Raw genomic sequence first — 12,691 nt, 5'->3', positions numbered from 1 at the left:
TTATTAGACTGAATTGGTTTCAGGCAGCCGTTCTTCCAATTGCTTGTTGCACAGAGCAAAGCAGAATGGTGCATTAATTCAATGCAGGAACTGAAATTATTACATTTTTATAAGCATCAAGAATGTCAGAACATCACTGTATTCATGTCTAACAAAGCATAGCTAAGAATAATTGGTGGCATAATTGTGTGTGCTTCCCTTCAGGGTTTTCTCTTTCTTCCCTTCCTTCTTCCTCCCCCTCCATCCAAAGGGGGGTGGGAAAGAGGTGGTGGAAGAAAAACAGTTTCTTGACCATATGGCATCAGAAGAACCAGTGGTCAAAATCAAGGATATCCTTTTGTAGAATCTTGTCACTGAATAGCTTTACAGAAAGTGATCCCTGGTCTTTCAGAAGAAAAATAAGACTCCAGTATTTTATACAATCCCTCAAAACATTTGAGTGTGGTCCACTTGCCCCTCCAAAAATGTGTCATCAGATGATCATTTTTAAGAAAACATAAACAGGAACATATTAGGGAGCGGCCACTAAATGCATTTAGGAGCCAAGGTGGCGCAGTGGTTAAATGCAGCACTGCAGGCTACTGCTAGATCAGCAGGTCAGCGGTTCAAATCTCACCGGCTCAGGGTTGACTCAGCCTTCCATCCTTCCGAGGTGGGTAAAATGAGGACCCAGATTGTTGGGGGCAATATGCTGACTCTCTGTAAACCGCTTAGAGAGGCCTGAAAGGCCTATGAAGCGGTATATAAGTCTACTGCTATTGCTATTGCTATTAATTTAGTTGCAAATAAAACCGTATTGTATTCCATTTTTTGTCTTAAGTCATACAGCACCCATTTGTTCTGGTCACACATCCATTTGGCATGTGGTCCTCAACAAATCACTCCCTTGTGAAGTGCAGATCACCACTGAAAAAGCTGCACATCCCCGTGTTACAGAAACACCAACTTTTTGACAAACATCCTTTCCATCGGGAAATCTTAATTTTAGCCTCAATTTCCCTCCATTAGGCTCAACAATGTATAGAATTATCTTCAAATCTTTTGAGATTGTTCCACAAAAGACTAACTCAGAGAGGATGGAATCTTTAGTAGCTAAATCTTATCTATCATGCATAGACGGGGAAAACTGCGGAGGGACTGACTTATAGTTGGCTGCTGAAAAGAGCCCCTTAAAGCTAACTTTCCACTCATGTTGGGCAAGCGCTGGGACAGCCCGGAAGTGGGAAATCCAGGAACAGCAAGACTGTGTTCAAAGGCTGCTTTGAAGGAGGACAGCAAGTACCTCCAGCTAATCCAGCTCCGCTTTGTTCCCCCACAAGAAAATAATAATAATTTGTTCATTATGCCCCTTAAATATACTGCTTCCTTTTTTAAATTAGGAAACATTTATTTAGCTATGCCTACAAGGGATAATTTATTTTATAAGCCGATCCAGGCTGTTATTTCTGGAAAGAAAGATAATGTAGCAAGTGAACATTTAAAGTTTTTGAAGCAGCTAAGATTCTGAGTGTAAATGTTTGCTTCTGGCTTGCCCCTAAGCAGTGAAGTATAAATAGCAGCAATTATAAAGTTGCTGGGAAAAAAAGACTGCCTTCTCCACAGTTAATTTATAGTTTATTAGTAAAGTAACAATTCATTTTATGTATCTAATTGAAACAGAAAAAAAGGAAAGTGATGCTTTGTTTCCAGTCCTCCTAGATCAGGATGCCCTTCAACCAGCTCAGGGCTGTCAAACTCGTGGCCTGCAGGCCGGATGCATCACACTCTGACCACGCCAACGCCCACTTTAGTGAAGGGGGGAAAAGTCCTGATATGTCATGTGATGCCACCATGATGTAAGTTTGACACCCCTGAATCAGCCCAAAGGCTACAGAAAACTGGGGCCACAATCTACAAGTGATGGGGCCAAAACCCATTTTACCTAACAGCCCTCTTTAAAACTAAAAAAAGAGTGCTAGCTGAAATGTTTGAACACACGTCCCGTCCCCTCATTCTACAGCAGTATTTTTCAAACTTGGCAACATGTAAGAAGTGTGACTTCAACTCCCAGAATTCCTCATCCAGCATGCTACCTGGGGAATTCTGAGGGTTGAAATCATACATCCTACATATATTGTTTTTTTTAAAAAAAACACCCTCTATTCTAGAGGTTATAACAGAATAGTAGATTAGACAGTAGATCTTAGATGATTCCTATACATTTTTTGCATCCTGCCTATGCCTATCTTACCACACATATTCTGCCTTTAAGCCCGACATAAATCATCTGTGTAACATAGCCACAAGTAACTTCAATCAGCAGCTTTAGGCATGCAAATAATGGAAAAGGAGACAAAAGTAACTTTAGTGGGGATGAAGAGAAGCAATATTCAAAGGCCTGTCATTAGATATAGAGATCAAAATTAAGAAGTTTATTATCATTAAAAGGGCTTTTCCTAGTTGGAAAACACCACTTAAGTATGGCATGTTCTGAAAGGTCTGTCCTTTTTATGAACCAAAAGACTGTTTAAAGGCGTGTTTGCAATGATTCAATATGCATCCTGTATATGCATCCTGTATAAAATGATGGCAGGGAAACTGCTTTTAAAACCAAAAGACAAGGAGAACTCTTTTTCTCATCCCACCAGTTTCTACCGTTTCAAGTTTTCTCCCAATAATCACACATTCACCCATAGCATGAAATTGTGGACCAAACTAGATGGATAATTTAAATTTTATTATGCTTCGTCAGGCACATCCAGTTTGTTCAGGGGAAGAGCAAGAAATTGGAAAAAAAGGCTGAGGATCCAGGAAAAATGAAAGTATCTTCTGAATTATTTAATGAGGGTGTTTGTAAGCCTGAAAAATCAACAGTATGATAAATTCTAGAATGTTTGCATAGAGAATGTTTGCATAGAGAATGTTGCAGTTCAGTTTCATATCCCAATGAAACTGAACTGCAACAGCTGTTTATACCTTAGAAGCTCATAAAAAGGTTACCCTCACATCAATATTTGGAGTTTTCTACTTCAGATACAGTAAAATGTATTGTTTCTGTTCCAAATGTGTCCTCCACGCAATAAATTTCTATGACAGTGAGACCAGGAAGCAATAATCTGTGGCACTAATATTTAACTTTCCGTCTGCAGGGAATCTGAGATTTAGAGAACATTCAGTTGTGTGAGCAACAGTTGCTGTAGTAGACACCTATTTTCCAACTGCAACGACCAGCCTCAGATAGCCCAGGATTATCCAGGTGTTGGGCAGCAGGGGAGAAGCAAAGCATAAATAGCACAAATGAGCATTTTTCTATTATTTACTTCCTCCCTGTAGCTAAGTATTTGCCACTGACGGGAACAACCACCGAGGACCTCATAAACTGCAATGGTATTTCCTTATTTATCTAATTTACTATCAATCTTGAGAGAAATTTAACCTCACCTTTAAACCAAGAACCTTATAGTTTCCTCTACAGATTGAAGCAACATAGTTTTTTTTAAAAAAATTCTCCGACTGGTCAAATAACTATCTTTTACCATTAACAAGCAATGCATTTTTAAATACTTAGCAACAATCAGCTGTTTGTCAACACAACCACTATGTAACAACAACTAATCAATCAATATTCCACAAATGTATAAGGTAATAGTCCAAAAAATGCCTGAAACCACCAGGTTCAAATTTCTTATCTAGTTGTGATCTCATTGTGACTGGACTAACTGTCCTCAGTCTTCAGCCTCACAAGATTGTTTTTAGGAATATGAGGAGAAAATAGTAATAAGGACCACTGCTTAGAGTCCCTCATCAAGTTAATACTCAGTTCATACGAGTTCCAACCACAAGATATCTTCCTAAACCTCAACTGCAAAACTTTTGTTAGCAGCCTAAAAGTGAATCTAGAACACTTATCATCCGTGATACAATTTATTCAAAATCTTTAAAAGTTTGCCTAAAGCAGTGTTTTTCAACCTTTTTTGTGCAAAGGCACACTTTTTTCATGAAAAAAATCACGAGGCACACCACCATTAGAAAATGTTAAAAAAAATTAACTCTGTGCCTATATTGACTATATATAAATTTTCCCACGGCACACCTTACACTATGCCGCGGCACAGTGGTTGAAAAACACTGGCCTAAAGGACAAAATTCCATCACAGGTTGACTAAATGAATAATTTATCCTTAACAGCATAAATAAATAAAGCTGCCCTCTTTGCATTTCGGATCGGGAAACATTTGAATAGGACAATCGTGAATTTGTGCATGCACGTTCTGAAATAAATGCCACTGAATTTAATGCCACTGACTGAGCCCACCTGAGTTGACATTTTTTCAGTAGACAGCTTAATCATTCTTGATCCTAATAGAATTATCATCAGGACTTAGCAATAATAAATGGTTTTAAGTGGGTAAATTTAGATTCTCAGCCCAACTTTCCACAACTGCCTCCTTCCCAGCCAAGGACAGGAAGGCATGGCCTTAAAGGGGAAGGAAGGAAGGGAGGCTGTCTCAAAGTAGGTAGTAGTCCAATAGAATTCAACCCCCCTCCCCTTCCTTATGGGAGAGCGCGTATCATGTGACCTATCTGGCATTTCTCCAGCAGCCAACACAAAACTCCCGGCAGAAGAGGCACTTCCATTCATAAAGTGAGTGGATGCCTGCCACAGAAGTTTGAAACAGGTATTTGTTCTACCCGTTCATTTTTATTTTTTTTTACAAAAGGGGGGGGGAACCTCTTCAGCTGCTTATTCTAAACGCGGCACGAACCGCGGAAATGCCACTAGATTTTAACAAACCCTGACAGGGGTAGAACTGTATATAATCCTCCTCCTTTCGGCAGAAAGGGCTGCTTTCGACACGCATTCTAATCCAGTTCTTCCTACAACTGGGATAATGTGGATCTGTCATTGGCAAAACAACCCTGGAGGCGCATTTCATCCCATGTGTTCCCCCAGAGAACAACTTGTAGAGGGGCTGCTTCCACTACACAAACACACACACACCACAATCTCTGCTTCACCGTCTTTCATTTCTCTTCACCCCGGCGACCTACGTCACCTGCTCCTTTCTGCCTGTAAGAGAAAGGGCTACACTACTACTCACGGCAGTCTGCTTCGTCACTATTATCCAAACAATCATCGTCCTCGTCACATTTCCAAATGGAAGGGATGCACCGCTCGTTCCGGCACTGAAACTGGTTCTCTTCGCACTCCTTCCCGGAGCCTGCGACAAAGAGAGAGAGAAGATCCAATACAGTATCTTTCGAATTTCACCGAAAAATAAATGTGCACGAAAAGAAAAAGCGCGTGCACGCATACACACACACAACCACACAACGCACACATACACGCACCCCGCCGATCCCTCGCAATTCCTTTCTTAGCCGGCAGCCCCCAACGCGCTAGGCCACGATTCTCGCACAGAAAACGCACAAAAGGCTATTTTGCGAGGAAGCGTCTCCCCCAAAGAACGCGCCGTTCTTCCCAGGGCAGGTCACTTGTAGGGAGGTGTGACCGATTCTATCCTTGGATGCGAAGGAGATCGGCAAAGCAGGTGGACAACAAAGGATCGTTCCAAGCCAAGAAAGGCGCAGAAAAGATGCGGAGTCTCATCTTTTCTCTTGTGTGCCTCCCAATCTTACATGCATTCGGGTCTTGCTCGTATAAGGGGGGCGACGGCAAGCTGTCGCGCTTTTATTCCTCTTAATTCCTGATTGCATTTAAACCGGGGTAGGGGCAGGAGAAGAGGAACGGAGAATGAATGGGCAGATGGCGAAAGAAAACCGCTTTGGAACAGATGATGGTCGCGAGTGAGACCCGTTAACTGAAAGATACTCTCTCCAGGAGCACCGAGTGGCACCCTATCAATTACTCCGGGACGTTTAGGATGGTCTTCCTGCACACGCGGGTCTCTAGGCGACACCAAGCTACACAATAGCTCTTGTCTCGCCTGTTTACGCACATCCCCTGTATACAATCGGATTCCCTCTCGCGGGGCGTGGGGGGGGACGGACACAGGGAAACGCCAACCCCACGACTTCCGAGCAGCGGCACCAAGCCGGCACCAGTGAATGCCGGCAGCTCTGAAGGGTCCTTCCCCGGGTCCTTCCCCCTTCGCTGCCCGACCCACCTCTGGCGCTGTGGAGCTTGATCAGGAGCAGATGCAAGAGCAGCAGCCTGGTCAGAGCTGGCCGATACATCGCGCGTCCTTTCCCAGCTGGCTCTCAACCCCCGACGCCGCTGGTCGCATGCAGCCCCACGCGCTACCTTTGCAGACTGTTAACTGCGGGCGGATGTTTCTTCCGCCGTGTGTGCATTTCAATCCGACTAGTGACGCTCCCCCACAGGGCGGGATTTCAGCAGCCAGCGAGCCAGACCTGAGCATGCCCGCCCCATAGGCGACCTGGAGGCGGGACCATGTAGCCCGAGCACGGGAGGCGAGACCGCCCTCTTTTGCGATTTGGAAACCTCGGCGGCAAAGCGATCTAGTAGCTTCCTGTGGTCATATATAGGCTGATTAAAGTGGGGGATTTTTTTTAAATCGTCATCGGTTTGGTTCCAGGTGGTGAACGGTATTTAGCCATGCTTACCATCTCTGTGCCGACCTTTCTGCCAGCGGGAGTCGAGGCGATTAACCGTATTAACCAAATCCTAATCCTGAAGAGATCAAATCAGATTCCAGTTGACTAAACAGTTTCTAATACTGTGAGTAGATGGATTGCACAGCCAGTTTTTAAGAGAGGCAGCGGACCCCTCTTTGAAGCTTCCAGAGTCGCTGTCTGTAACATTCGGGCAGCATTTCTTTTACTTAGTGCATGGGTCAGCAACCTGTGGCTCTGGAGCAGCATGTGGCTCTTTCATCCCTCTGCTGCGGCTTAGCAATAGCAGTTAGACTTATGTACCGCTTCATAGGGCTTTCAGCCCTCTCTAAGCGGTTTACAGAGTCAGCATATGGCCCCCACAGTCTGGGTCCTCATTTCACCCACCTCGGAAGGATGGAAGGCTGAGTCAACCTTGAGCCGGTGAGATTAGAACCCCTGAACTGCAGATAACAGTCAGCTGAAGTGGCCTGCAGTACTGCACCCTAACCACTGCGCCACCTCGGCTTCCTGTTGCTGGTCGGCCCCACAATTGATAAGGCTTTCAGTTAGGACAGGTAGAGGAAAAGGGATGCCCCCCCCCCCAGGAGGAGACTCTATGGTGGGGGAATCAGACTTCCAGTCGGCTCCAGAATTGAAGGGGGAGGGGCTTCTGTTTAGAACCTTTGGGGCTTTTAGAGTGTTTAAGGTTGCCGACCCCTGGCATAGTGGGTTGTGTCCAGAAAAATCCAGACATCCAGTAATTCTTCATTAATACAGTTAGGGACCAAGATAGTATGCTTATCCAATGCCATTTCTGAAAGCAAGCAGGAAAGATTGCAAGGGTGAGATGTGCTACACACAAATTTAATAAATAAAATAAAACATAAATAAATAAAAAGCACAGTACATGGCTTTTTATTTTAAAAAATGTTGAGTTCCATCACTGAAAGCACCTTATTGAGATATCAGCTATCAAGGAAATAATTACATAATATATAAGATTTTGGATATTTTTATGTATCAAATTATAATGTATAAAACATGCATTCCATATTCTTGTAATTTTATTATTTAGTTACCATATATTTGGCATGGAAAATCTGGACTCCTCTCCCCTCATGTAAAATTATGGCCTAATTCATAAACACAGTTATGGCATTATTAACCAGGAATTCAGATTTATCCTCACGGACGTAACTACAACCTTGCTAGCCAGATGTGAAAAATCTATGGCAGAACAAATGTACTATGGTATATTTCAAATATTTCAAAGAGTACAATATTTTGGTTTTTTAGGAAAACAAGGCTCCTAAACCTTAGCTAGAATTAATTATCTCGTGCTTATTCTGGCACACAGTTCCAATTTAGGAGAATTGCCATCTTTTTAAAATTGCAGATAAAGCCTCCTATTAACATTTGCCACTTTAACAAATGAGTGTTTTGGGATGTGCATGATAACGCCTAATTATTAAATGTAATTTAGACGATGTTATCATTTTTACTCCTGCACTGTGGTGGCAATAGGTCAGAAAGTTCTAAACATTTCTGCTTTTGGGTTACATTTTGGGTTACTACTGTAATGCGCTCTACATGGGGCAGTCCTTGAAGAGCATTCAGAGACTTCAGCTTATCCAGAATGCAGCCACGCGAGCGATTATGGGTGCACCTCGGTACACCCACGTTACACCTATCCTCCGCGAGCTGCACTGGCTGCCTGTTGGACTCCGGATGCACTTCAAGGTGCTAGTCGTTACTTTTAAAGTCCTACATGGTATCGGACCTGGGTACTTGAGAGACCGCCTCCTGCCAATTACCTCCCTACGACCAATTAGATCCCACAGATTAGGCCTCCTCCGAATACCATCAGCTAGCCAATGTCGACTGTCGACCCCTCAGGGGAGGGCCTTCTCTGTGGCTGCTCCGGCCCTCTGGAACGATCTCCCCGTGGAGATTCGGACCCTCACCACCCTTCAGGCTTTCCGCAAAGCTGTCAAGACCTGGCTGTTCCGGCAGGCCTGGGGCTGATGAGTTCCCAGCCCCACTTGAATTGCTGTGACTGTTGTGTTGCTTTTAATCTGTTTTGTGTATCTTGTTTTTTGTATTGTTTGTTTTTTGTATTTCCCCCTTCCCCACTTGTTTGTTAGCCACCCTGAGTCCCTCGGGAATAGGGCGGCATACAAGTATAATAAACATACATACAAACATACATACATTTGCTAGGGAGGAAAGCAAAGTGAGTGTCTTAGGAGGAGTGACAAAGCCACAATTAGGCTACATTTGGTTTTTAAAAAATTAATTAATTAATTAATTATTTTCCATATTAAAGTGCAATATTGACTTCTGGAGGAGCTTAACCTCCTTCAAAGTTTAGAGAGGAATAATGTATTTGCAGCTCCATTTAGTCCCCCCCCCCCTCCATCTAGAATAAAGGGTCATTAAAAAAGTGAACTTACAATTGCAGAATTCTGGATTGGTTTGTGTGCTGGAGAATTCCGGGTGATAAAGTCCACACACATGAGAGTTATTGTACTGTGACTGGGAAACAGTTCTTAGATGAATCAGATTTAAGAAGAAATTCTTGACCTTCCTAGACTATCACAGACCATTGGTCCCAGTTTCAAGTAGCACATATACAGTCCAGTCAGACAGCCAACCCAGAGTTGGCATTTTCTCTTTGTCTGACTAGCTCTGACAAATACTAAATTCTGACTGCGGCCAGAAGAAGACATTGCATCACTGTTATCATATCCTAAGACCGTGATGGTGAACCTATGGCTCGCATGCCAGAGGTGGCAAGCAGAGCCCTCTCTGTGGGCACACACACCGTTGCAAGCTGCTCTTCTGGTTTTTGGCACACATGGTCTTTATGGGTGCTGGATTGCTGGAAAATGGCCCCCAAAACAGCCAAAAACCAGGCATGCATGTGCCGGCCAGCTGGTCTTTGGGTTTCTGGTGCTCTGGCACATGTGAAAATTAGCTGGCCGGTGCCCATGCGCGTGCTGGAAACCCAAAGACCAGCTGGCCAGCACACGCATGCACATCATTCAGTGATTTTGGGGTTTCCCACGCTCCGGCGTGCAAGTATGCGTGTTCCTGTTTGGGCACTCGGTGCCAAAGAGGTTCGCCATCACTATCCTAAGGGAAGAGGAAGCTCTGTATTCCAACCACATAATTAAACCAGGACATAATACTTAAACATTGGGAGATCTCCTGGCTGCGTTGATAATTGTTAGGATGATGTCAAACAATAGCTTTGTCTTTATTTTTATAATTTGTATTGTATGTATTTTATTTTATTGTGAGCTTGCTATATTCAAGTACATGAGATGGGTGGCTGTATAGATCAAAGAAATAAAGTAATTATTTGAACCTGAGAGTTAATATCCTCTGACTATCCATTGATCTTTTTTCTTTTGCTGTTTGTTCAAAGTCCATTCATGCTTCACCTTCCTCCTTCTCTTCAATTCCTTTTTTGTTCTGGCATATTTTAACAACCTGGCACAGATACAAATTTATCATAATTATGTAATGCAGTGTCCAGCATTAAATACAAATCAAAGTTATGGTGTATTGATTAATACAGAAAGGAACTATATAGTTTACAAAAATTTTTTTCCAAAGAGTGAGATGCTTGTTTACATAGTTCCAAATATACAGTGAAATATATTGCCACTAAATGCCTTGCAGGAATTAGGTAAAATGTAATTTTTTTCTCTCTCCCAAAGAAAAGTAAATAAATGTAATGGTGTTTGCCAGAGCTAAAAAAAAAAAACATCTTTGAAGGGAAGCGTTACTGAAAAGTAAAATAAGTCCAATGTCCATTGATTCATTTATTCACTCATTCATTTGAGAACACCCAACTCCAGAAAGATGGGACACCTAACAATATAAACAAATAATACAAATACATTAAATATATAAAGAATAAAAGCAAGATAAATAGGAGCAAAGTAAGACAGAACACAGCCAAGCTGGAAAAGAAAAAGGGAAAAACAAAATGACAAATCTGGTTGACAACAGAAAAAAACACATAAAACTAAATATCCAGCCAGAGCTGCAGCTGCCCCAGTCCTCATTTTCCAACTTCCTTCTTTTATTAAACAACTTAATAATAGTTGCATTACTGAGTTAGACATTTTGGAGATTCAAGATTGCAAGTACTAAGTACATAAAAAAGAGCAGTACATTTCTTGCATCATGCCAGTTGCTAAAGGTTTCACTTGCTGTGTAAGATGGATGGTTCACTTTGCTCACTGCTAATTGCTGTGCAATTATCCAAATCGATGAAAGAAACCTCATTGTCATAATGACACCCTTTGTGCTTATCCATGTTTCTCAGACCTGTCCTTGTTGATGTCCATGAAGGCCAGTTGAATTCCAAGGTATTTTCAAGGTAAAACATAAACTCGTATGATTAAAAATGATTACCATCCTTAACTGCAAAACCTGAGGAACTATGAATAGAATAGAATAGAATAGAATTCTTTATTGGCCAAGTAAGATTGAACACACAAGGAATTTCTCTTGTGCATATGATCTCAGTGTACATAAAGAAAATAAAATAGAATACATTCATCAAGAATCATAAGATACAAGCAATCAAATTAGTAAAGGAAATACTTTACTAAGGAAACAAGTAAAAAATTATAAATTTTAAAGATACAAGTAACATAGTTATAATCATAAGTGGAAAGAGATAGGTACTAGGAAAGAGATAGGTACTAGGAAGGAAGAGAAGAATAATAGTAATACAGTCTTAGTAGATAATTTGACAGTGTTGTGGGAATTAGTTGTTTAGCAGAGTGATGGCATTTGGGGAAAACCTGTCCTTGTGTCTAGTTGTTCTGGTGTGCAGTTCCCTGTAGCGTCGTTTTGAGGGTAGAAGTTGAAACAATTTATGTCCAGGATGTGAGGGATCAGTAGATATTTTCACAGCCCTCTTTTATTCAGAAGAGAAGAGAAGAAGAGAAGATAATTCTTTACTGGCCAAGTGTGATTGGACACACAAGGAATTTGTCTCCGGTGCATAAGCTCTCAGCGTACATAAAAGCAACAAGTTATCAATCATGTTCATAACCATTATAAAATGCATTAATCAGAAATCATAAGAATCAACACTTAGTGATAGTCATAGGATACTAAATAAGCTATCAACATAAATCATGCTGTGATAGTAAATAAAACAATATAAATCATAAATTACAAGCAACAATGTTATAGTCATCAGATGCTAAGGAAATATGTATTAGGAAAGATGAGAAGAAGAATAGTAATACAGCCCTACTAGGTAGTTTGATAGTGTTGTGGGAATTAGTTGTTTAGCAGAGTGATGGCAGAGGGGGAAATGTCCTTGTGTCTAGTTTTGGCATACAATGCTCTACAGCATCGTCATGAGGGTAGAAGTTGAATCACTTTAGGTCCAGAATGTGAGGGGTCTGTAGATATTTTCACAGCCCTCTTTCTGGCTGGTGCAGTATATAGGTACACAATGGAAGGCAGGGTGCTGGTAAAGTATGCAAAAAAAATAAAATAAAAAATCTAGAGCCTCTTCAACAAATCCTCAACTCAAATCCTGATACTATGTTTCCTAGCCACAAGCCGTAGTTGGCCATCCTGCCCCCATGGCCTCTTTTTGTGATACTCAGGATCATATCTTTGACCATTATTTCTGAAAATTGACAGCATAGTTTCCCATCATTTTGAGTTGGGAAAGAGATGGACATGCTAATATAAGCCCTAAATTGATACATAACTTAAAAAAGGAAAGAAACCAACCTCAGCATATGTGATGCTGTCCTTAGGGTCCCCAAACATATTAATTATGGTCTTTGACTACTAAAAAATGGACTCATCATGCCTTTAATTGTGGACCACAAAATTAACCAAACCCAAGATGGTCCCAGCCACTTCCATGACTTCATTACTTTTTTGCCTTGATCACTTGAGTCCCGAAAATTGTTCAGTGAGTTAGATGCTGCAATTTGTGTGGCATGTCACTTCTCAGCTCTAAGCAGCCTACAATATAACACAAAAAATATAATAAAAAACATAAAATGACAAATACTAAACCAATACATAGTATTGAGAATAATACTGTCTTTTGTAAATCCAGGGAGTCTCCTCACTCCGCTGT

At 41.6% G+C, this 12,691-nt stretch overlaps 1 protein-coding gene across 1 annotated transcript in view; it reads right to left on the bottom strand.

Annotated features, from left to right (window-relative positions):
- LRP8 (LDL receptor related protein 8) overlaps positions 1-6,177 on the bottom strand; it is a 264,315-nt gene extending 258,138 nt beyond the window's left edge. Inside the window, exons 1-2 of the mRNA XM_032217842.1 lie at positions 6,108-6,177; positions 5,082-5,201 (exon numbers count right to left, since the gene is read on the bottom strand). Of these exons, the coding sequence (XP_032073733.1) occupies positions 5,082-5,201; positions 6,108-6,177 (190 nt within the window). The remainder of the gene's footprint in view (positions 1-5,081; positions 5,202-6,107) is intronic.
- Positions 6,178-12,691: the final 6,514 nt, after the last annotated feature.

Source organism: Thamnophis elegans, chromosome 5 (genome assembly GCF_009769535.1).
Source record: "Thamnophis elegans isolate rThaEle1 chromosome 5, rThaEle1.pri, whole genome shotgun sequence".
NCBI lineage: Eukaryota > Metazoa > Chordata > Lepidosauria > Squamata > Colubridae > Thamnophis > Thamnophis elegans.
This window is presented reverse-complemented; position numbering and strand designations above follow the sequence as displayed.